Genomic DNA, 27059 nt, shown 5'->3' with positions numbered 1-27059 from the left:
TCTGAGATGAGAGGAGACACCTGCTACAGTTTCTCAACTCATAAAATTCTCTTCTTCTGGGCAGGGCTGGCCAAAAGAGAGTGCTGTCAAGATATGATGACCTTGGCTACCATAGCTATTTTGTTCTTCAAGTGTCTGGAGAAGTTGAGGCACTACCATGTAGAGCCTAAAGTTGATGCTAGCACCATATACAGCAGAGCAGAGAGCCAGAAAGAAACCAGATCTCAGATTTTGACTTTTTTTTTTTTTAAAGATTTCATCTATTTGACAGAGATCACAAGTAGGCAGAGAGGCAGGCAGAGGAGGGGAGGAAGGGAAGCAGGCTCCCCGCTGAGCAGAGAGCCCGATGCGGGGCTCGATCCTAGGACCCCGAGATCACGACCTGAGCCGAAGGCAGAGGCTTTAACCCACTGAGCCACCGAGGTGTCCTCCAGATTTTGACATTTTTAATGACTACATCAAACCAGCCTATGGTTCTTACTGCCACTAGACTTTTTATTTACATAAACCAAAACTCTTTATTGTCTAAACCAACTGAGTTAGCTTTTCTGTCCTGTCAAGAGAAACCGTTCTAAGTAGGAATTACTTTTTTTCCTTAATAAAAGGGAGTTTAAACTCTTAGTCATTTTTTTTAGTGGTTATTCTTCCTTGTTTTATTTTCTTTTTTTTTAAATTTTTTCAGTTTATTTATTTTCAGAAAAACAGTATTCATTATTTTTTCACCACACCCAGTGCTCCATGCAATCCGTGCCCTCTATAATACCCACCTCCTGGTACCCCAACCTCCCACCCCCCCTGCCACTGCAAACCCCTCAGATTGTTTTTCAGAGTCCATAGTCTCTCATGGTTCACCTCCCCTTCCAATTTACCCCAACTCCCTTCACCTCTCTAACTCCCCATGTCTTCCATGCTATTTGTTATGCTCCACAAATAAGTGAAACCATATGATAATTGACTCTCTCTGCTTGACTTATTTCACTCAGCATAATCTCTGCCAGTCCCATCCATGTTGCTACAAAAGTTGGGTATTCATCCTTTCTGATGGAGGCATAATACTCCATAGTGTATATGGACCACATCTTCCTTATCCATTTATCCGTTGAAGGGCATCTTGGTTCTTTCCATAGTTTGGCGACCGTGGCCATTGCTGCTATAAACATTGGGGTACAGATGGCTCTTCTTTTCACGTCTTAGTTTTTTCTGTGTTGTCTTGAGTGATAGGTCTTCAAGAGATGTTTTTGGGATCAATGAGACTCTGAAATTATGATTATTCCTTCCAATTTCCCTCCATTAGCAGCCTTGCTATAACCCTGCTCTGTGCTTCCTGCTTTTTCTTCCTCTTCCTCACTCACAGGCTCTACAACAAAGAGATTTAAAGTTGGAGCCATACTTCATTTTCGTGAAATACTATTTTAGACCTCAGACAATAGCATATCTGGAGGGGTCTAAGCTCTTTTTTATTTGTCTCCATGGGAGTTCATAACACTTCTTGGATCTGTGGCTTGAGGTCTTTATCACTTTTGGAAATTTCTTCATCATAATTGCTTCAAATACCGCTTTAGCTCTATTCTCTTCCTCCTATCTTTCTTTAGATGTATACTGAATATTCTTGCCATTTCCTTTATGTCTCATATACTTTTTTTGGTATGTTCTATCCTCATTGTTCCTTCATGCTTCAATCTGGATATTTCCTAATGAACTATATTTCAGTTCACTAATCCTCTCTTCAGCTACACTCAACCTACTGTTCAACTCATCTAGTGAGTTTTTAAAAATTAATTTTTATGTTTTTCTGTTCTAGATATTCTTTATAAATTCAAATGACTTACTGAAATTCTCCATCTTATCCATTCTCTTAAACATATTAATTACAGTTATTTGAAAATCCATGTCCTGTCTTGTATCATTCCTGATTATTTGTAATTGAATGCTGGACATTTTGTATAAATAAGTCTCAAGGTTTTATATGATGTTAACTTCTTCCAGAGGGTTTTTTCCTCTTTTTTTTTTTCTGGTATTTAGTTTGAATTCCAAATAATAGCTTTCAAAAAGATGTTGTTTTATATTTTATCTAGTCTTCTAGTTGGTCTTGCCAAGAGGTTTGGTCTGCTGTAAACTAGTGCATTCTAGACCTTAGCCCAAGTCACAGATATTAAGTATTTATATGATTATCATGTATGCATTAAAAAAGAATTTCACAGGATTCTTGGGGGTCCCAGTGAGATAAATTTGTTATATAAGGCAGTACCTATAAAAAGGAGTCATTTTAGTAGGTCATTATAGAATTTTTGAGTGAAATGAGGCTCCAGGAATGAAAAAAAAAATCACAATTCTTCACACCCAAAAGGAGTAGCTGCCTTTAGTTTCTTATAATGTATTTTCTTTCAAGAAAACAGGCAAGTAAGATGTACCTCCCTCAGTGCCTAGAAGCACTTAATCATCACAGCTCCAGCAACACAGAAATGGGAAGAGATTAAGGCATTAAATTTCTCAATAAGCTATGGGCTATCACAACAACAGTGCAATAGAAGTATCACCAAAGTCAAAGTCCTATTGCTCTGTGGAGTGCAATATTGCCTAAAAAACTTTTTCATAGCAATAGAGCAGGTATTTTTTTTTCCTACTTTGGGTTCATTTTAAAGATGAGAAAAATGAGTCCAAGAGAAGTAAAATAAGTGTTCCAATAGAAGATGGTTATTTAGTTGCAAAGGTGAGACTTTGGCTCATCTTTTTGTACACTTTTCTATGTCATACATTATGGGTTGAATTCTGCGCCCCCCTCAAATACATGGTGAGGTCCTCACCCTTAGTACCTCAGAATGTGACTGTATTTGGAGACAGGCTGTTTAAAGAGGTGATTCAGTTCAACTGAACTCATTAAAATGAAGACACTTGTCTGACCGGTATTCTTATAAGACCAAAAGTTTGGATACACAAAGAGACACCAGGGATGTGCCTGCACTGAGAAAAGACCATGTAAGGACAATGAGAAAGAGGCCATCTGCAAGGCAAAGGGAGAAAGGCTTCTTTCTTTCTCTTTTTAAAAAGTTTAATTTTATTTTTTCAGTGTTCCAAGATTCATTGTTTATGCACCACACCCAGTGCTCCATGCAATACGTGCCCTCCTTAATACCCAGCACCAGGCTTACCTAACCCCCTACTTCCCTCCCCTCCAAAGCCCTCAGTTTATTTCTCAGAATCAACTGTCTCTCATGGTTTGTCTCTCTCTCTGATTTCTCCCAATTCACTTTTCCTCTCCTTCTCCAAATATTCTCCATGTTATTCCTTATGCTCCACAAGTAAGTGAAACCGTATGATAATTGACTCTCTCTGCGACTTTTTTCACTCAGCATAATCTCCTCCAGTCCTGTTCATATTGATACACAAGTTGGGTATTCATTCTTTCTGATGGAGGCATAATACTCCATTGTATATATGGACCATATCTTCTTTATCCATTCATCTGTTGAAGGGCATCTTGGCTCTTTCCACAGTTTGGTGACTGTGGCCATTGCTGCTATGAACACTTGGGTACAGATGGCCCTTCTTTTCACTACACTTTCAAACTTGCTGACACTGGGACTTTAAACTTTTAGTCTCCAGAACTCTGAGAAAGTAAACATCTATTGTGTAAGCGACTCTAGCAAACAAATGCATCAAGTGACCTGGATTTATATTAGAGCGAGAAAGAGAAAGTATTGGGTTTAAACGTTTGTTGTGATCACCTTTGAATGTCTTTGTTTTGTTTTTTCAACAAAACTGAGTTCTCTGAAGTTATAGATGACATCGTGAAAAATGAACCCTCACTTGCTATTACCCTATTGTCTTCTAGCACATCCCTTCTATCTCTTTTCTATAATGCTGGGATGGGGATCTACAAGTATATTTCCCTGGCCTACTGGCTTCAGGCTAAATTCCAGAAAGGGGAGAAGCTTGGAGGGAGATTAAACTGTGGGGAGAGTAGAGTAGAAGTATTTTCTTCTTGTTTTTGGAGTTTGTTAGTATCTGTCCATCATCAGGGGAGAGCTACTGCTGTTGCTAAGATTGAGCTGTCAGAGAAGCCTCCTGAACCTCACTCTTGGGTCTGAAGGAGACTTCTGAAGTGTTTTTCAACATTTTGAGCAAAAGTCATATGTGAAAATTCAAAATCTAGATGAATAGCGACAGGACATCCCATTCAGTAGGTCCAGCATTCACCACATTGTGTTCTGTGAAAAATCCAAGCACCAGCCCTATTTGTGAAACACTGAGTTTCAAACTACATGGTGTAACCAGCTATGTGGCACCTCCTTCAAAATTCTTTCTCTAGCTGCTTGGCCTATTCTTGGAGATCCTAGAATCAGCGATGTAGTAGCACTTGCCAAGATTCTGCTAACAGTACAACTTTCACTATGTTCCTTCAGCACTAAAGATGAGAGCTGGTTTCCACAACTCCTAAGCTCTGGGTTACCTCAACTGTCATGGGTTGAATTGTGTACTACCACTAGTACCTGTTAATGTGGCCTTATTTGGAAGCAGGCTCATTTATATGTAATCAAGTTAAGATGATGTCATTTTGGGTTTGGGAGAGCTCTAAATCCAATGAACAGTGGTGGCTTTATATGAAAAAGGAGATACAGAGACACCAAAGAGAGAGAGGGAAGAAGGTCATGTGAAGGTGCAGGCAGACAGTGGAATTAAGCAACCATAAGCCAAGCCAAGAAATGCCTGGAGCCACCAGAGGCTAGAAGAGGTAAGGAAGAATGTTTTCCTAGAGACTTCAGAATGAGCATGGCCTGCTGACATCTTGCTTTCAGGACAGGCTTCTGGTCTCCAGAACTGTGAGACAATAGATTTCTGTTATTGTAAGCCACCCAGTTTGTCGAACTTTGTTATGGTGGCCCTAAGGAAATGAATACACACACTATCCTCTTTTTGCTTGTTTAAAGCTTGTGCAACCTGTCCCCCAATCCTCTGTTTTAAGTTCCCTGTTTGAAATACCCAGGAAGGTTATTGTTCTGCTGGAATGCAAACTGAGACACCACCACTCCCCTCAAACTTTTGGTACCTTGTGTTTTGATCCAAAAGGTAATCACTAAATGGTTGATGAATGTAGTAAACAGAACTTGCAACAGCAGATTAATATCAATGCATATTTTTTCACCTGTCACATTTAAAACTTGCTAATTGCTAAATATTTTGCCCAAATTAATCTTTATAATTTCACTTAATAATATGTCTTGGAAATCTTCCTGTATCAAGGCCAGCTATGTTATTTTACAGCTGCATAACTTTATCAGTTGGATATACCGTAATTTAATTAAATTGTCCCTGAAGGATTTCTTATTGTTTCCATTCTTATTTTTAACTTAAATTTTTTTTTACTTCTGTTTTTACAGGCATTTACCAAAAAATGATACACTGAACATTTATTTTATTTTATTTTACTCTAATTTTATTTTTTTGAGATGCCAGTAGGGTAATTACCTAGCTGTGGCATTCCTAGATCTAAGGGACTGTGCAACTGAAGTTCTAATAAATCATGTCCACTTCTTCTCTAAGAGCTGCATTCATCTGAAAGGGTGCTCACTAGAGAATGTTTCATGATATAATACAACTTGGAGAATTATGCCTTTTATGATCCCCCTGGTCTAAAAGAATAGCCAGTAAGGCAATCCTGAGTCTTATTTTTTCTGCACTGCTGTGCCATTTACATTTCTGAGAGCAATAAGAGGAAACCCAACCAGAAAACTACTGAAGCAAAGCAGCAGAGTCAACAGTGGCTCTGAGAACTGGGATGTCTCTCAAGGAACTAAACCGCCAAACTCACCTGTGGGCAAATCAGAGGAAGCTTTGTTCAACAATTCAACAAAATTATGCCATCTGTACAAGAGAAGTAAACGTGGCATTGGTACTCAATGTAGAAATCTCTGAAAGAATGTGAAATAAGGTCAATGTTTATATTGATAGTGATATTGAAGGAGCTTTTTGATACCTGTATCATTCAAGGTATAATTCAGGAAACAGAAACTATTTTAGGGGTCTCCACTAGAACAGGGCTTTGATATAGGAAATTTGGTGCCTACAGAATTATTGCAGGGGTTAGTAGAATGGAGGTTGGCATCTGCTGCTAGGCTCAGAATTAGGCCTCACCAGTTCTGGAGACCAGTGAACTGCAGAAAATTTTGACAAATGTCTCAGTTGTCCCTGACTGCGAGGTTGGTGACTAGGCAGTACAAAATGCATTTTGGCCAAGGCAAAAACTGTTGCCTGCCAGGGTCTGGAGTTGCTACTACTTTGGGAAAATAAGTAAATACTTAAAATGTCTCTGGCCCCACCCCCGCCACTTCTGCCTTTCAAATCTCATCCAGTTGCATTTCACTGATGGAACTTAAATTAATTCCAGAACCTTGGTGTCAAGGGAGTTAGAAATGTTATTTGTAGTCTTCCCAAGAATGGGAACTATTGTGATACAGGAAAAAACACAAGAGCGGATAGAAATGAGTTCTGAGTTCAAATAGATAACATTTAGTGAAATCTCTAAGCAGGAAGAGCATTAAGCATATATTTACGTGTGACGGTCACTGAAGGTTTACAAGTACTTTAGGAAACATTGGTCATGAAAATTACCTGTATTTGCTTGCCTGGCATCCATCCTCCATTTATATACAAATATGGTCTTCTCTGGGATGATGGACTATAATCAATATCCCTACCCTGGCCAGTGTTGTGACTCACCTTGTCTAATTAATCACTATCTATTTATCACTTTCTCCACATATCCTTCCCTACCTTCCTCCTTCTCTCCCATTCCCTGTCTCTGTATCTCTCATTAACTTTTGGCTCTGGTACCTCCCAAAGTTTTATTTTTCCCCAGTTTTGTGTATAACTCCATATCTTTTCAAAATATTTCTTTTTATTTAGCTTAACAAAAGGCAGTTTCTGTTGCTAGCCACCAAACTGCGACTGGTAAGAATTGTTATCTCCTCCTTGCCCATCAGTTGTTAAGGAAATATAAAGCCCAAGTTGTGAGATATAGAAGCCCTGGATTTTCTAGAAGAGTTTTAATATCATGTGATTTTACTCTTTAAATAAAAATGATTCATTGTTTTGCTTATACCTCATAGGACTTTTCCCATACATGACATTTCAAGTCAGAGTAGTTCTTTTTTTTGGTATGGAAATCTGGCCTCTGGAGATTCATTTCAGTTTGGGCACAAGAATAGATAAGGTGGAGGTATGCAGAAATCATAAGCCTGATAAGATGATGACTCTATCAGCTGCTGAAGGGATACACAGGGAAAGAATGTTGGAAAAGCAGCACTGTTGGGAAATATCAATGATCATACAAAGGTCTGATATTAGCACAGATCTGAAGTGAGCTACAGGGGAAGCAACTCCTGACTTCGATGCTTGCTGCAATTCTGTCCTCCTAGGAGGGCCAGGTTTAGGCCTACAGCATCTTCTGACCCTTAGAAAAACAGCCACGACAATGTGACAATAAAAATCTAGATCATCGATGTTTCCATATTGCATAACTTTTGTTTTTTCAGAGCTGTTAGGAGTTATCAAATATGGGACAAGTCATCTGGACCAACAGCACCAGAAACTCTTCTGCCCCTTCTTGAATAGTGCTGATAGTAGGAGGAGGAGACTGTGAGAAAAGTTTATTAAGTATTGAGACTGGACACTGCCTGATTTAAATGTATAGGATTTATGTGATCAACGGAATCCTTGAGATCCTTCTAATTAAATTTTTTCTTTCTTCTGTATTCTTTACATTACCCTAGGACCTTCAAAGAGCCATTGACAATTTAAATGGGAGAATGGTGGGTATTATAGAGGGCACGGATTGCATGGAGCACTGGGTGTGGTGAAAAAATAATGAATACTGTTTTTCTGAAAATAAATAAATTGAAAAAATTTAAACAAAACAAAAAAAACAAAAAAAAGAATAATAAGAACGAGAAGGAAATAAACAAATACACAGATTAATGAGCAAAATAAATAAATAAATAAATAAATAAATAAATGGGATAATGGGTTCCAGTTACCATAACAGGCACTATAAATCTAATCACAGAAGCAGGTGCCAAACTTCCAATGCGGAGTCAGAGAGTTCAGGACTGGAGGATAAGGTCTATGAGCCTGATTTTATATTCAGGCAAATCTGAGCTCAAATTCTAAATTCCACTAGGTTATTACGTTAAAATGGCCTTTAGTAAGTATTCTGAGTACTTTGTGTGCATTATCTCATTTAATTGAGATAGCCATCCTATGAAACGTGTAAAAGAGTTGCCCAAGGACCCACGTTTTCAATGAGGTAGCCAGAATTTAAACTCTGGCTGTTTGACTCCAAATCTTGCATGCTTAACCATTGAATTATATGGCCTTACACGTGAATGTAATATAATTTCATTTCAGTTACATTTTTTTTCTCCTGAACACAGCTCCAGTGTCTTCTGGTATTCTTTATTGCAGAAGTTTGAGGTCAATCTGATTTGGGTTCATTTAAAATTAATGTTTTCCTTCCTTTGCTTTGGTTTAGTTTTATTTTGGTTTTGGTCTGCCTCCTTAAGTAATTTTCTTGTCTCTGTAAACACAAAACTTTTGTTAGGATAGACATGGATGTATTTTTCCCTTCATTTATCTTAGTCATACTGAGTCCTTTTGATCTGTACACAGAGGTTTTTTTCTTTTTTCCCATCTCTGTAAAGTTTTTTTCAGTTGTAGGTTTTGTTGCTAGTTCTTGTTCCATTTTTCTAGTTTCTTCTTCCACAATGCCAAGGTCTCTTAGGTTCAATTTCTATTTTTTCTCTTCTATGTCTACTATCTTCTCTCATTTTCTTCTCTAAATTTTGTGGAAAACTTTCAAGTTTGATATTCTTAATAGATTTTACCTAGTATCACTTTTACTTTTTTTTGATCCCTGGTTACCTCTTTTATTTTAGTAAATAGTATTTTATTGGAGGGTGACTGGGTTGCTCAGTTGGTTGAGCATCCAACTCTAGGTTTTTGCTCAGGTCAATATCTCAGGGTTGTGAGATTGAGGTCCACGTTGGGCTCCACACTCATCATGGAGTCTGCTTAAGACTCTCTCTCTTCCTCCTCCTTTGCACTCCCTTGGCCAATCATGCTTGCTTTCTCTTTCTCAAGAAAATCAATTAATTAATATTTTATTGGAAAATAACCACAGCCATTTGTTATACGTTGTTTGTGGCTGCTTTCAAGCTACACTGACACAGTTGAGTAGTGGAAATAGACTGTAGACTCACAAAACCCAAAGAGTTACTATCAGGTCCTTTATAGAAAAAGTTTGTTGACCTAAAAATGTAATACAAATAACTTAATATCATCAACTATCTAGCAATGATAAGATTTCCTTGATTGTCTCATAATTTTTTATTGAGATCTAATTTATATGTAACATTATATTAGTTTCTGGTGTATAACATAATGATGCAGTATAGACAAGGGATCCCATTTAGTCTAGTGGACATACATCAGCAAATATAGTTACACTCCTGATTATCACTTTATTTGGATTATAGAAGCTTCTGCTTCTTGAAACTGTCCATGTTTACCAAGTTCCTTCAGTTCCTTCTGTTCACTTTAGTGCTTCTAAATTTCATTTTAGTAGTTTATTATGCTTATTACTTTCCAGTTGGTTTCAATAGAGGACATGGCTCCATACAGCCTATAGAGAACATCAGTGGTTTTCTAAACATTTCCTAGTTTTTAGAGTAATCATTTTCAAGAATTTGCTGCTATTTGGAATCTGCAGGATTCTCATTGCTTCTCTGTATTCTGCATTATTTTTAAAATTAGATCTCATATTTGGAGTTCTCTATATTCACTGTCAAATGAGGAACTCTTCACATTCTGCACAACTCAACAGATCAGTTGCATAGATTTTCCTTGGTCCTATTCGCTGCTCATTTAGTCCTACAGTCACAGAGTGAGTGCCAACCCTCACTGACACCTGGTGGCCCTTGGTTGGGACCAGCTCAGGTGGGTTGCGTATTAGACATGAAATTAGCATGTATGTCATTATCAATATACTTCGCATATATGACTACCAGGGATCTGACTCTCTCTGCTCCAACCCACATGACTTTATTGGCAGGAATTATGCCTCATCAAATGCAGACATCACAGCCAGGTTTGCCCCTGCCCTCCTTCCCCACCCCAAACTTTTGCACTGTCATTCTCTGAAGTTGTGCTTTCTGCATTGGTACAGAAAAGCAGTATGTGGGTAAGCGTATGGGTATGTACCCTTGGGTGGGTACGGACACAGGCTAACAATACTCTTGCAGCTACAGAAAGTGGTGCTTGTGTCATTTTTTAGTGGGTTAAGACTTGGGGCCTCCAAATCAAGGGGAAGTCTGGTGAAAGAATGAGAGATCTTCTGTCAGTTGTACTTCTCACAGGTAGACAGGGCCAAGGATGAATGCCAACTCACTGATTTTCCCAGATTCCATTTATTTATAGTTAGTAAGATTCCTTCTAGATTTTGGCACTAGAGTGCTTATTAGTTTTGGCTACTGGTGAAGTTTTTGCCTCTTTATTTATTCATTAAAATTTAATTATGGATTATTAAGTGGCTAATATTTTATACAGTATGTGGATGACATTTTATACAATAAGTAATTTTATATAGTAAGTCTTATATATCAAAATAACATGGAACAAAAGCCTAAACATACCAAACATACAAAAGGTGGCCTATTTCATAGAAACACCCTGGTAATCTTGATTAAGTTAATTACAGGTGACCTGTTTCTTTATGAGTTTCATAAAGGCTTAAACCAAAAGTATGTCGGTGCTTACTTCCTAAGTCCATTACCTTTCTCCAGCTTATGAAATGAATGCTCCTGCCATAACCAATAGTCCTAGTTCTCCAAATCCACAATACTTTTGCTTACTTCTTTGCCTTGTTCTTTTTCCCTCTGAGACACTCTTCTCCTTCTCTTATCTGGTTAGTCCCTACAGGTCTCCCCAAGCTCAGCTGAAATGTAGTGTAAAATAGCACTGAGGTGCCAGCTTGTTCAGACTGCTAGAATCATAGTTTAAATATCATGGTTTGAAGCATTTAATTATCATGCCATTCCCTTAAGGATCCTATAATATTTTCCTCCAGCTGAGAGAGTACAGAATATTCTAGAAGGAGGAGGCAGGTAGGCTATTGTACCATAATACCATAGACTGGAAGTTAAACAATAGAAATTTATTTTCTATGGCTTGGAAAGCTGGAAGTCCAAGATCAAGGTATCAGCAAGTTCGACTTATTCTGAGGCTCTGTCATTGGCTTGTAGATGGCCACTTTCTCACTGTGTCCTCACATGGTCTTTTCTCTGTGTTAACCCATCTTTGGGGTTCCTATTTCCAAATTTCCTCTTCTTGTAAGGATACCAGTCAGACTGGATTGAGGCTCACCCTCATAGATTCATTTTATTTAACTCAATAGCCTCTTTAAAGACTTTATCTCCAAACAGGGTCATAGGGTAAGTTACTGGAGGTTAGAGTTTCAGTGTATGAATTTGGGGAGATGCAATTCAGCCCATAACAGAAATAAAGATTCAATGAAGCCCAGCTTTTGGGACAATTTACTTAAGGTCTCTGAATCTCAGTTTGATCATCTGTGAAGTGGATATAAAAACATAACTCATGGGGCTATTAGGAGTAAAATGAGATAAGCCATGTAAAGCATTTAGTCCCATGCCTGGCGCATATAAGGTACCACGTGAATCAGTCCCTTTCAGCGTCAAGTCAGGAGGTTATTTTTGTTATGTCATTTAACTCAGCCACTGGGATGCTCATTCCTCTCCACCATCTTCCTTTGTGTTCACCTTCTTGATGGAGGGCCCTGCATTGTATTCTTTTTGCCTTCCAGTTAACTGTGAAGGGAATAAACTCTCAAATCCATACAAAATAATTTTTGTTTCCATTTGACAGATGAGAAAATTAAGGTTAAGAGAAATTAGTTACCTGCCAAACTTTCCCAAACTAGAGCATTTCAGAACAAGGTTTTCTATCTAGGTCCATATGATTCCAGGACTAAAGCTGCTTTTCCCCAATGTAAGTGGCTGAAGGGCTAGGGGAGGTGCTCCACCAGTGAGGGGAAGTTACCTTGGGCTGGGCCCTGGGCTTCTTTGGATCATGACTCACCCTGGAACTTAGGAGCCTCCTTGCTTTTGTATCTGTATCTCACACCTCTCCTGGGTCTTAGGGGAGAGGACTGAAGATACTGAGCTCCTCAAATCCAGACTGCTCAGTACCAAGCCCAAGAATGGAGCCAGCCATGGAACTCAGTGGGTTTGCCTAAAGCTCTTATGCTTAGTCAGTGTCCTAGAAGCGTCTGAGTTTCCTAGGACTTGCAGGAGAGTCTATATGGTGTATTGAGAGTGAAGACTCTGAAGCTAGAGAGCCTGCTTTTGACTCAGACTGATTGATGAATTCATTAATCAGTTACCTATTGGTTTTACCCTCTCTGTGCCCTAGTTTCCTCTTTTGAAAAATAGTAGTACCTACCTCATGGAGCATTTACAAGGATTAAAAGAGGTAATATTTATAAAACACTTAGAATATTGCCTATAATATAGTTACCAGTATATAAATGTTGACTCAATAATAATAATAATAATAATAATAATATCATCATTATTATTATTCAGACCCCATATGGATATGGACTTCTGCAAAAGAAGACGAAATTAGTGAACTCTTAAGAGCCAGGTCCAGTTCCCAAGACCCAGCTGATGGGCAGATCCATAACATTTCTCTAATTGCTCACTATCTACCAATTTTCCTATTCCCATTTACAAGTAATTGCTGAATCGGACACCTCATGTTTGCTTTATCTCCTAAAATCCTCTGGTTGTTCCTGGGATTATCAAACCAGTCCTTTTCAACCTAATTGCACTCTTCATAATGGACCAGATGTGTATGATAAGTCCTACTTGTGGCTGTGTCAATTGCTACATTCTATTTATGCAGCTTCCAGAGCAGCTTCATTATTTATCCCCTCCCCCAACACAATTTGGCTTGTGTGCCTGTGTTTTAAACTGGGTTTGAAGCATTTAATTTTGCCAATACAATTTTAGGGTATTAGTTTGCCTCCTGTTCTCTCTCTGCCCTCCTTAATTACCATTTATTGCAAAGTCACACAGAAACATTAAATGCTAATTCTGACTTACGTGTTCCTGGCCAAGAATGAGGATAATAATTTCCATCCAACACAACCTGAACTCATTTTACATAAGGGTGATTCAGAGTAGAGATTTGAAATCGTAATCAAGTCTTTCTCAAAATCGCCTTACCCTAGCAGACATTCACTAATGTCTCTGCTAATTTGTAGGCAAATGGCAAAAAACAAAATCTCAGTTTTAAAAAAAAACAACAACAACACAAAAAACAACAACTTTGTAACATCGTTCGTGAAATTGCTCCTCTCATCAGCTCTTGCAACGTGACAGTTTAAGAAGGGAACACAACTCATTTTATTTGGTTAGATGGGGCTAATCCCACATCACCATAATCCCTCCTGATGTTTTATTGATTCTAAAGGACATTTAATCAGGAAGCAGCTCAGCACTAGAATCCTGCTAATTAGCAAGCAGCCACATTCCAAATGGGTTCCCAATTGAACAGCAGATTAATGGACAATATGTACTAAAATAATGATTCGTGCATTCAGCTCCTAAAATGTGTGTCTAAATTGCATCTTTAATCTCTTAAGGATATAGGTTTGCATACAAAACCCTTAACAGAATGGATTTAATTCAACAGAAGAAGCTTTAGCCAATGACTGTTTAAGGATGAAACAGGTTTATCACTTATAAATGCAATTCTTTACTAGTTCTCATGGTTTGATGTCCTTGAACATTCAAAGGTCAAAGACAGGTGAATAAAGAAACCAGTGTGCTTCTCTGATATGCACATAAAACAGCGGGAAACTGACAATATTGATATACGTAGCCTAACCTCATTTGCTCCCCAATCCCTTTATTCTCATATATCTGTTTCCGGAATCTTGGTTCTGGACCCTATCTTTTAATCAAGTATACTATGTAGCAGGTATAATGTGAGTGCTGATACTTGCTTTTCTCCATTTTGAGGGGTTTTTTGGGACTCCCAATTTTAGATGATTTGTTTTTACTTGGCTCTTAGCCCACTTTTCTGCTTTTTTTGCTTAACCACCTTCCTCCCTGCTACTCAGCCATCTCCAAGGTTTTAGATGAGGGAAACCCCCACGTCCTGAAGCTGGCCTGGTGGAAATTCATTGGCTAGGTTCAGTCTCCTTCCATCATTTATTTATCAGTTGATGTTCGCTGTAACCTTTACCCTTCTTTGCTTTTCTGTATTGCTCTAATCATCATGTAATATATGTCACATATTCCAGCTTCTTTACTGTTTCTCTTCCCCATTAGAATACAAGATTCACAAGAGAGGAGACTATTGCATTCATATCTCTGTCCCCAGTGATTAGAGTAGTGCTTGGTATACAGTAGCAGCTCAATAAGTATTTGTTAAATAAATTAATAAATGAATTAATCAAATATTTACTGTGTGACTATCATGTGCCAAGTGTTGGCCTACAAGATGCTGGGGATATAATGTGAAGGAAACAGTCATGTTCCCTGCCAGCATGGAGATACCTACCTAGACATTAAAGTATCAAATCACATAAATAAATGTGTAATTACAAATAAAGATAAGTTTTAAGAAAGAAAATAGCTGAGTGCTAAAAAGATAGCACAAGGAACCTGATTTTGATGAGGTCTTTAGGAATGGTCTTCTTCAATTTGGCCACGAGAGGGACTAGTCAGAATTTGTGTCTGACTAGGCATCCCTGAGAGTACCTTGACGTTCTACCCCTTCCCTTGTTCAGTTCACTTTCATAGATATTTATTGAATTCTAATATGTGCGAATTAAATTCTAAGAGGCCATGCTCTAGACGCTTAGGATACATCAGTGAGAAAAACAAATAATATTCCTGACCCCTGGCAGTATAGCTTATAGACTATCAGAGATCAACAGATAACAATAAACATAATACATCAGCAAATCACCGACTACATTAGAAGTGTGTCGAAGAAAGCAGAAGGAAAGCAGGGTAAGAGGAAGAGGGGCTGAGAGGTACAACTTTAACTAGGGTGGTTAGTGTAGGCTATGGACTAGGTGGACAAGGTGACATTTGAGTAAAAAATAAAGAAGATGATCGAGTTAACATGAAGATATCTGGGTAAACAAGTGTTTTAAGTAGAGGAAGTATTCAGAGGTTAGTTGCTAAGGTGGTTATATGCATGGTATGTGTGAGAAGGACAAGGATTACAGGGTAACTGGAACAGAATAGGCAAATGTAGTTGTAGACGGAGCTAGAGAAGTAATCGGGGAGCAAATCAGGTAGCACTCTTTATAAGGACTTGGGTTTTTTTTTTTTCTTTTTTTCCTCCTCTTAGTGAAATAAGATTCTCTTACAGTTCCATGCAAAACAATGACATAAACTGTTTTAGGTTTTAACAAATCACTGTAGCTACTGTACTGAGGATAAACTAGGAACAAGGAAGAAATCTAGTTCAGTTAGGAGGCTATTATACTAATCCAGGAGACATACAATGGTAGCTTGAATGAGATGTAGTTAATTAACAATAGAGGTGGTGAGAAGTGACCAGATTCTGGGGGTATTCTGAAGATCGAGTTGCTTCCCTAATTAATTTTTGATGGATTGAATAGGAAATGTGAGAAAAAGAGAACAGCTAAAAATTACAGGTATGTTGTGTTTTCATTTTAATTCAGTTCAAAATGTTTTCTAATTTCCTTTTTCTCTCTTACCATAGGTTATTTAGAAGTGTGTTGTTTAGTTTCATAATGTTTGGAGATTTCCAGGATTTTTGTTTGTTGCTTTTAATTTCTACTTTAATTCTGTTGTGATCAGAGAACATATTTTATACGATTTCATCATTTTAAACTTACTGAGACTTGTTTTATGGCTCAGAATATGATTTAATTTTTTAAATATTTCATGTATGATGAAAAAGAATCTGTATTCTGCTATTATATGGAGTATTCTGTAATTGCTACTTGATTGATCAAGTTATTTGATCATTTGTCCAATTTTTTATTTTATTACTGCTTATTATCAATTATTGACAAAGATATTATATTCTCCAATTGTAATTATAAATTTGTCTGTTTCTTCTTTAAGTTTTATGTTTTTGATTTATGTAAATTAAAGCTATATTATTAAGGACATGAACATTTAGGTTTGTTATGTTCTCTTGATGAATCAACTTTTTGGCATCCCTTGCTTTGGAATGCATTTTATTTGATGTTAATGTAACCAAGGTGACTTTCATTTTATTAGAGTTAACATGGTGTATCATTTCCATCTTTTTACTTTTAGTATGTCTTTTATTTTAAATGTGTTGGTTGTAGACAGCATTTAGTTAAATCTTGCTTTTTATATGAAATCTGAACATCACAGACTTTTTATTGGTACATTTGGATCATTAATACTTAATGTAATTCTTGATATGGTTGGCTTTAAATCTAATACCTTGATATTTATTTCCTATTTATCTTATTTGTTTCTTGTTTCATTTTCCTCTTTTTAATATTTTATTATTTAAGTATGCATGTGTATCCTTTTTATCTTTTTAATTAGCATTTTAACTCATTATATTCTTCTTTCAAACAAAATTATAATACTTATAGTATAAGAACCTTATCAAGTACATCTTTTTTTCCCCCTTGCAGCTGTGTATGTTATTGTCAAATGTTGCACTTATGTTATGAATCCCATAGTTCATTGTTATTATTTTTGCTTTAAATAGTAAATTTTCTTTTAAAGAGTTTTTTTAATGAGAAATATATTTTTTTATTCATCCATATATTACTATTTCCAGTACTTTTCAGTGTTTTGGTGTAGATCTAAAATTATCTTTTTCCTCTACCTGAGGTCTTTTAATATTTGTAGTATAGCTCTGATGGTTATGAACACTCTTTTTTTTTTTTTTTAAGATTTTATTTATTTATTTGACAGAGAGAAATTACAAGTACACTGAGAGGCAGGCAGAGAGAGAGAGAGAAGGAAGCAGGCTCCCTGCCGAGCAGAGAGCCCGATGCGGGACTCGATCCCAGGACCCTGAGATCATGACCCGAGCCCGAGGCAGCGGCTTAACCCACTGAGCCACCCAGGCGCCCCGGTTATGAACACTCTTATCTCCATTTTATCTTTGTTTTAAAGTCTATTTTGTCTGATGTAATTATAGCTCCCCTGGCGTTCTTTTGGTTTCCATTTGCATAGAATATCTTTTTCTATTCCTTCACTTTCAGTCTGTGTGTTATCCTTATGTCTGATTTGAGTCTTTTATAGGCAGCGTATAGATGCATCTTGTTTCTTTCTTATCCATTCAGTCGCTCTGTATCTTTTGATTGGAGAATTTAGTCCATTTACATTTAAAGTAATTATAGATGGGTATGTACTTACTGCCATTTTGTTCATTGCCTTCTGGTTGTTTTGTAGTTCCTCTGTTCCTTTATCTCTTGGTCTCCTCCTTTGTGATTTGATGATTCTTTAGTGATATGTTTAGATTTCTTTCTCATTATCTTTTGTGTCTCTTTTATAGCTTTTTGCTTTGTGGTCACCATGAGACTTATATATAACAGCTTATATTTATAACAGTCTGTTTTAAGTTGACCTGAACTATTCTCAACCCTTGTGCAAGACCTAAAATTTTTTCTGTCTCTTTTTTTTTGTTCTTCTTCCTCCTCACCCCAGGGCTATGGGTAGTTTCCTCAAATGGATACATTAGCCAGTACTCAAGAGCAACTCTTTAGAAATCTCCAGAGAGAACTCTCTGGGGGATCTCTCTTCTCCACTTCTCTGTACTGTGCATTCTAGCCTTCTTGGCCTTCCATAACTCCAAATGCCATCTCTTTAGTGGAAGAAGAATTCTGGGGTCAGGATTTCCTCTTCTTGTTCCCATAAGCTTAGCTTGCCTCATTTATTTTTCTTTCTTTAGGGAATTACAGTTTTGTGCTGCCTGGTATAAACATCTGAAAAACCATTGCTTCATATATTTTGTCCTATTTTTAAGTTATTTCAGATGAAATGGTAAATCTGACTCTTGATAGTCTATAATGGTTGGAATTCGAAGTTTTCTGCTTTGTATTTTGATGACCAAGAAGGCTGTCTTAATTTAAGCAAACATTTCTTAAGTATTTTCAATTAATGAAATTGATTACTTCAGGGGCATCTGGGTGGCTCTGTTGGTTGAGCATCCAACTCTTGATTTCAGCTGAGGACATGATCTCAGGGTCATGAGATCAAGCCCTGCATCAGGCTCCATGCTTAGTGGGAAGTCTGCTTGAGATTCTCTCTTCCTCTCCCTTTGCCCCTTCCCCACACACATGTGCTCTCTCTCTAAAATAAATAAATAAATATTTTTAAAAATAGAAATTGATTGCTTCACACATGAAGCTTCTAAAAACAGATCTCAGTGTTTGGTATCCTAATAGAGGACTATGTGAATAAAAAATCAATTTACTTTATTTCACCATGGTAACCCAGAGCTTGATGATTTAGCAATGTCTCCAGGAGACTCAAAGTTAGATATAGTCCATGTTTTCCATATATAGTCCTGACCTGCAAAGTAAGAAAGGATTTGGAGTTTCATTATAATGAAATTAAGATTTAAATTTTATCTAATACAGCACTGTATGTTAACTATGCTGGAATTAAAATGTAAAAAATTAAAATAAAATTAGCAAATTTTTATTTGATTGATGCAGAGGTGCAGTTCATTACTCAGAAGCCATTGAACTTTGAAATGCTGATCTTAAATTTTTGCCAGCCACATTTTTGCTATTTTCTTTGATATGTCTTAATAAAAGATAACTGTATTCTCAAATTTTTTTTTTTTTTTTTTTTGCCAGCAATGAAATGGGTGGTCAAGGCCTAGAAATTATATGTACTTAATATACAGGTAAAGTGTAAGATATTTTTGTGTATCTCCTTTGGTTTATAAAACAAGCTTGATATATTAGCACAGCTAGTGTTGTTATCTGCATTTCATACATGGCAAAACCAATACTTAAAAAGATTAAGTCACTTCCCTGATGTTACACAGTTCATAAATGATGGAACTTAGTCTAGAAACCAGACGCCCAGTAAATTTTTGTTGGATAAGTGAATAAAATGTCACTGTAGTTTCCCAGGTACTTAATATTTTCTGAGTCTAGCTGACAAATCATTTCTCAGTTTGGTGGATGGGTGACATTTCAGAATTTAGGGGTATGATAGCATATATTGTGTGCTTAGCATATGTGTGTGTGTGTGTGTGTGTGTGTGTGTGTGTGTGTAGAGAGAGAGAGAGAGAGAGAGAGAGAAAGAGTGCATGGGCATGTGGGGGTTGGAGAGGCAGAGGAAGTAGAGAAGTGGGGAGGGAAAGGGAGAGAGGGAATCTTAAGCAGGCTCCACATTCAGTGTGGTGCCCCATGTGGGGTTTGATCTCATAACTCTGAGATCATGACCTGAGCCAAAATCAAGAGGTGGACACTTAACTGACTGAGCCACCTAGGCACCCCTAGCACAATGTTTAAACATAGACTTTGGAATGAAGCAGGAGTTATTTTGGACACAAGATCTGCTGTCTGTGATTTGTGTGACCTTTCTGTGCCCAGTGTTTCATCTACTAAACAAGACTAGTATTTTCTAATTCCTAAGGTTCTGTGAGGGTTACATGAGAAAATAAACAGTTAGAATAATGCCTTGCTTTTAGTTTGCATTTGATTAATATTTGTTGAAATGAAGAGATGAAGAAAGGCAAGAGAGGAAAGAGGGATGAGAGGGGAGGAGAGGGGAGAAGGGAGAGAGAGACAACAAGAAAAGGAGAAAGAAGGGAAGAAGGGATAGAAAGAAGGAAAGAAGAAAGGAAGGGAAGGAGGAAGGAAAGGGTGGGAGGAAGGAAGGAAGGAAGGAAAGGGCAAAGAAAGAGATGTCTAATTTGTGCTTGATCTCAACTGTAGCTACTGTTATTACTCTGAGAGGAAGTTCAGTACAGTGACTGTATTATGCATGTTTTTTTACTCTAATGATTTGACATCAGGGCTGTGCTGACCCTGGAGTGATTGCCCCTCTCAAGGCTAACCAGTTCCTAGCAAGGGTAAAGGACAGGCTTGAAAGTGTGTTTTTCTTTCATAGGCAAAGCAACCTCTTCTTTTATCGGGGGAGGGGGGCTCTCACACTGGGGCCACTATTTCCCTACCCTTATCACCCCAGGGTCAAGTACTAGGCAAATAGGGACAGCCCCTATGCCCCAGGGATCACTGAAATTATTCAAACTAGCCAATCCTAAACTGGCTTACCCTGCCTCTCCTATTCCACAATAAGGGCTCCTGTCCACATTTTCGCTTCATCCCCTCTGCCGCCTGACCAACCCTGCTGGTGTGGGTGTGCCATGCTCCCTTGCCTTGGAAGCTGTGTATAACAAACTGTCTCTTCAGTGGCACTCATCTCCTGATCTGTTGGTCAGAACATAGCAGAATAATAATAGAACCTAAACCGTAAAACAGTGACATAAAAACTAATCTTTGTTTATCTTTATGGAAGGAAACAAACAATACATCTAGGTTCAATGCTTGTACATGTTACTTCCTAGGTATGGAGAAGTCCTGTCAGGGATGCTTAACAGAGGAAAGAAGATCAGTTTGGAACAGAAAAACAAAACAAAACAAAGCAAAACAACGAGTTAGAGTTTACAGAAGAGTAAGGGGTCAGGGAAAATTCCAGGCAGAAGAAAACCATGTGTGATTAATGGATGAGATAGAGTATGGTACTTTTTAGAAACTGCATATATTTTGACATTATCCATTCTACTATAATTTTATACCCTTTTATAATGATGTGGTCACTAGAGTTTCTTTAAAAGACACTGGCTTAGTGAGGCCTGCAGTTGTGTTTTATTCATTTTTCAATGGCCATTTGTTTAGCACCACATTGAAAAATATAATGCCAATAATTATTGAACAAACAAATACATAGATGAACAAGGAAGTGAATGAATGAGTTGAAGACAGTAAAGACTAGAGTGTGTATGGGCAGAGGGTGGCAAAAATAAATTTAGAGAGGTAGAAATTAGTCACATTATGCCATTTTACTCCTTAAATAAAAATTGAATTATCCTCATGGTTATAGCATATTAATGTATTTTTAAACATCAGTGTAAGAGGTTATTCTTAAAACAGTTCATTTACTTCTGGCAACACTGAGTTTTGCTCTAGGCTAAAATGAACAGCAGATTAGAAATAGTACATCAGGGTTCCTAGAAGCAGATTGATTGATGGCTGCTAAGAGCTGACAGTTATAAAGGAGCAAAAAAACATCTACCAGAATCCTGGCAACTTAGTGTTATTCAGGATTATTACTAAAATTGCTTAAAGCTTGAATATTCATCATGATGACCCTTGTTCAAAAAGAAAACATTTCATTATGTGTAGTTTCTTCTGTTTAGTAAGGAAATGTTTTTTAATCAAATGTAAATAAAATGTCTATGTTATTTAGAAAATGACATGTGAAATAAATATTCATTTCCCCAAAATGCTCCTTGAAAGAGTGGTGCACAGATGCTCTCTCAACTTCCTCTCTTCCCACTCAAAGCTCCATTTGCATTTTACCCCATCACTGTACTTTAACTGTATTTGCCAAGTCACTGGTAACTTCCATGGTTTGAAATTGCATGAGTACCCTTCAGTCCTAATTATAGATTGTCTCTTCACATCATATAACATGACTAATCATGCCATCCTTCTATAAATCTCTTTTTTGGCTTTCTTGACCACTCCCATGCCTCTTGTGATTATTTTTAGTCTCCTTTGTTGGCTTCTCTTCTACCTACTCCTTAACAATAAGTGTCCTCCTCTACTTTCCATTATGTCCTTGGGTAACCCTAACTACTCCCATGGCTTCATTATATTAAAGACCTTTATATTATATATATAGATAGATAGATATAAGATATATCTCTATCTATCTATATCTATCTATAAAAGACCTGTATATTAAAGACCTTTAAATCATTATTTAGCTTTACTGTCTCAACCAAGAACAAAGTGTTTAAAACTGAGCCCCTCATCCTATCCCCCATCCCTTCAAATCTACTCCTTGTTGGTTTTCTATCATAGAGAATGGTACCACCACTCACCAAGTTGCCAAGGCCAGAACCCTGGGAGTCATTTTGATCTTCCTAATTCAGGGCCCATATCTAGTTAGTCACCAAGATATACTTTCCTACCTCCTTAATATCTCTATCTCTCCTGTTAACGTCCTGATTTAAAACCTCCTAATTTCTTGCTTGAATTATTGGAATAGCCTTCTAAAGGGTCTCTTTGCCTCTGATTCTTCATATTCCATTAGAGTGCTTTTTCCAAATTTCAAATTTGATCATATCATTCACTGTTTAATATACTGTGATGATCCTTTTGGGCCTCAGGACAAAGTTCAGCTCCTTAGAAAGACCCATCATAAATTGGCTCCAACTTTCCTTTCTAACATCAACTTGGGCAGCATCTCCCACCATCCCCAGCCCCAGCCACCACACACCCACGATATTTTGTCTATATGAATGACTTCCAGTTTCCTGAATTAGTTGTGCTCTCTCTTATTTCAGTCCCATTTCACACTGTTCTTTTTACCTAAGATACTTTTCCCATCATTGTCTCTGCCTTCCTCCTAATTCTTTGCCAAATTCACTTGTCCCGTAAGATTTAGTATTTGCATCATCTCCTCTGGACGGGTTTTGAGCCAGGCTATGTTGTTGTTCTTTTTCTGTGTTCCAAGTTACTGCCGTCACTGCTTTTGTCATACAGAACTATGTCATGTTTAAAATGGCACCTTTCCCCTGAGCTCCTGGAGAACTCAGGAACTGAGTTCATAATAGTCTCTTGTCCTTAGTGGCTTATAAGAGTACTCAGAACACTGGATGAGGATCTATGTTGCCTCAGCAGTCCTGCCAGAAGCCATCATTGCATCAAAGTTGAACTAGAGGAACAGGAGGTGTGAGTCCACGGAATGGGGATGGTAGATATTTGACATGTTTTTAGACTATTCTTTGAAAATGGCAAAATTTCATTCATTTGAGTGGCAAGATGTAAGATTATCCTTCAAGACTACAGTTATTTATCTGAGAAGCTACAGGTGATCTGTGAGCCCTCTGAAATGACTGCAAGGGTGGCACCCCTGTCACACACACACTGCAAGGGCACAGGGAATGTAGATTTCATGAGAAATTTAAGAAGCCTGTGATTCTTTCCCCTACACTCCAAGGAGATTAAAAATTGCTGTTCAAAAAGAGAAGCCCTTCCAACTCGTAGCCTTTCCCAGTCTAGCCTGAAGTCCTATGTCCAGGAACATGAATGCAAGGGTACAGCTGCTGCTGCTTTTTGTATCCAATGTCCCTTGGGCCTCAATTTGTCTCATGTTCTGGGGAAACAGAATTCTATTTTACATGCCTCCCAGACTGCAATATACTCTGAGTGAGTTCCAGATGTCTTAAGAGATGCCAGATGGCTCAAAAGAGACAGACCAGCTTCAAGGAAAATGTGCCCCATTTCTTTGGACATGAACCACAAATTTAAGCTTTCAGGGCCAGCTCTCATAGCCAGTGCTCAATGTGGCCATCACTTGACCCTGGAAATATCCTTCCTTGGGCTGTTTTGAGTAATAATTTAACCAAATACTGATTTTTTTTTTTTATTAGAAGAGAAAGAAACTAGTGTTTACTGAGTGCCTCCTATGTTAGTGTAGGAAGTGCCTTCACACACTTATCTTGTTTAATCCTCACAACAGATACAGGAAATAGATATTTGAACCCAGTTTTTTTTTTCCAGCTGAAAAATCTGAAGACTCAAAAGAGTTTATACAAATTTATTTTGCTTTACAAGTTATTTATGTGTTATTCTACTAATATCACCTGAGAACATACAGGCTTCATTGATGGTGTCACGTAATTTCCAATCTAACAAATATTTGCTGCTTCTTATTCTATTTCCACTGATATTATGAACATAATAAAAGCCATTTATGTTGTGTGGAAACTTCTGCAGTGTGCTTTCCAGTGAAACATGCTTGCATGTGTAATCTTCACATACATAACAGACACATGTACACACTATCATGACCTTTGTTTTTGTATGAAAGCATAGAGAAAGCTGCTTCTGTCCTGGAATAAGAATCTACTTCCAGCATCCTGTGTCCTTGCTTCTTTAATAAATGTCATGTATTCCTCTTAATTCCCCTCCATTCTAACTCTTGTTTAACTAGATGAAAGGTATTTTCCAATCTTTTCTCTAGCACATTCTTTGTTATTCCCCCCCACCCCCAAATTGTAAATCCCTTCTACTCCTCTGGAATTCTAAGTCTTACATCCTTAACTCAATGGATAATTCCAGATATCTTTTGGTGAATAGAGTTCAAATTCTGACTTTCAATATCCAGTACTCTTCTGTACTTTGAAGCCTGGCTCTGCTACTTGCTAGCTGTGGCCCTTGGATGATTCCGTTAGCTGCCCTGAGACTCAGTACTTTTCATTAAATTGGTATTATAATATCCATCTGGATTTTATAGTTATCTGTAAATGTTAAATGAGAGAAAGTAAATAAAGCATTTAGTGCAGGGTTTGGCACTTACTTAGTAAGAACTCAATAAAGTGGAGGTGATAAGTTGTTATTGATGGAATTATAGTAATAATTGTAATTATTATTTTGCCTGTATTCAAGGTAGCCTTATGACTAGGGTTTCATTGGCTCAAGACAACACTTGAGTTTATGTGGTTCTGTATCCTCTTCCATAAAACACATCTGCACTGTTAATTCTCCAAAACAGCACATTAATCTCTATCAGCGATAAATCACATTAGTTCCTAAAAACTCAGTGTTCCTAAGGAATGGGATACCACATGCTGATGTCACTGGAAGCTGGTAGAGCGTGTGAGAAATGAACATTTGGCCTTGGAAAAATTGTTTGTTTTCCATTGTGAAATAGTATTTGAGTGTTGTCATATTCTCTATTATTAACATAGAACATATCTCAGCCCAAGTAATTCCTGGACCAATTATGTACATTCTACAATTCCTTTCTCCTTTTGTTTTTCTCCTTTCAGGCACAGAAAACAAACAGTTGTATAATGTGATCCATGGGCAGAACACAGATTATAGCTGCGCTTTCTGCTATATTCTGAGGTGGGCTCTGGAAATGAACACACTGGAACTCTAATTTTGGTTACCTTGGGTGGGGGCAGGGAGCCAGAGAAAGAGTAGTCTTCCTTCTGGAAATTCAGACTGAGGCCCTCTATGTTGAGTTTGCCATGGATTGTCCTTAGTGCCATCAGGATCTCCAGTAGGGTCTCGCTCACTTCTGACTGTGGGCTGGCCTCTGGAGGAGCAGTACTCTGTGGAGGGGCAGGGGAAAGTCTGTGACACATGAACCTCCCAAAGCTGCTGTGTTTCCATACCACATTTCTCAGTTCTGACATACACCACGAACCCAGAGAACCCACCCAATAAGAGCTTCTAGATCTCAGAAACCTTATCATGGGGTCTTTGCATGGAGATTTCACAGATTATCTCCAATCTGTTCTATTCTACTGACCACTGGAGCCTCTTCTCCAGGAGGCACCAATGAATTTGGCTAGAACATAAACCAAAACTTTTTTCCAAGTTGAGAAGAAAAATTACAAGTGACCACAGTAGTTTACTTTAGCTGCTTGATTTTACTTCTCTTAAGCCCATATAATTATTGATGGCAATTCAAATTTCCAAACTGTCCCTTGCCACAGGCAAAGCAAAGTGGATCCTGCCAGATCCCCGTAACCATGGATTTCCTTCTATAGAAGGAAATCTTGAATCAAGTAAACTTCCCATGTTATCTTTGACTCTGCAATTAGTATCTGGAAAACTCAGAAAAGTTTTGGCAGTAATGATTTTGCAAATGTTTCTAATAATTATGATTGTTTATCTCAATGACTATTGTAACTTTAAATGAAAGGTGAAAACCCATGGTAGGTGATAAAGCATTATAGTCATTTATTTTATGAAACTAGTTTGAGATGTTTACTCATTTAACATTCAAGTGATGTCTCCTTCTGGATCCAGCTATCTTCTTGGCAGTGAAGCTTTTCCTAATTTCCACTGTCTCAACATAACGTGCCACTTCCCTACAAGGACAGTCTGTGACTTCTCCAAGCTTCCACTCCTGTAAATCATCTTCTTTTCAGTGATGTGTCAATAAACCTTAATAACCTGCTCTCAAAGATAATGCCCTAATTTATTGCATTACTAATTTTCATGGTGTAAGTACTCCCACCATGGATGACTTCAAGGTGCCAATAGAATATCATTGAATGATGATGAATATTTTTTCATGTGTCTGCTAGCTATTTGAATGTCTTCATTGAAGAAGTGTCTATTCATGTCTTCTGCCTATTTTTTGAAATGTTTATCTGTTTTTTGGGTGTTGAATTTGTGAAGTTCTTTATAGATCTTGGTTATCAGCCCTTTGTCTATAATGTCATTTGCAAATATCTTCTCCTATTCTGTGGATTGCGTCTTGTTTTGTTGACTGTTTCCTTTGCTGTGAAGAAGCTTTTGATCTTGATGAAACCTCAAAAGTTCATTTTTGCTTTTGTTTCCTTTGCCTTTGGAGATATGTCTTGAAAGAAGTTGCTGTGGCTGATGTCAAAGAGGTTACTGCCTATGTTCTCCTCTAGGATTTTGATGGATCCTGTCTCACATTTAGGTCCTTCATCCATTTTGAGTTTATCTTTATGTATGGTGTGAAAGAATTTTCAAGTTTCATTCTTCTGTATATAACTGTCCACTTTTCCCAGCACCATTTGTTGAAGAGACTGTCTTTTTTCCATTGGATATTTTTTTCTGCTTTGTTGAAGATCAGTTGACCATTGAGTTGAGAGTCCATATCTGGGCTCTCTATTCTGTTCCATTGACTTATGTGTCTGTTTTTGTGCCGGTACCATGCTATCTTGGAGATCACAGCTTTATAATATAGCTTGAAATCAAGCGT

The 27059-nt window shown here is 37.6% G+C and overlaps 1 protein-coding gene across 1 annotated transcript in view; it reads right to left on the bottom strand.

Moving 5' to 3' along the window:
• C10H1orf87 (chromosome 10 C1orf87 homolog) overlaps positions 1-27059 on the bottom strand; it is a 72187-nt gene that overhangs the window by 14216 nt on the left and 30912 nt on the right. The window contains 3 exon segments of the mRNA XM_032303729.1: positions 5810-5862; positions 18532-18629; positions 25264-25430. Coding sequence (XP_032159620.1) covers positions 5810-5862; positions 18532-18629; positions 25264-25430 — 318 coding nt within the window.

This window comes from Mustela erminea, chromosome 10 (assembly GCF_009829155.1).
Source record: "Mustela erminea isolate mMusErm1 chromosome 10, mMusErm1.Pri, whole genome shotgun sequence".
Taxonomy (NCBI): Eukaryota; Metazoa; Chordata; class Mammalia; order Carnivora; family Mustelidae; genus Mustela; species Mustela erminea.
Note: the sequence above shows the minus strand (reverse complement) of the source record. Positions and strands in the feature narration are given on the sequence as shown.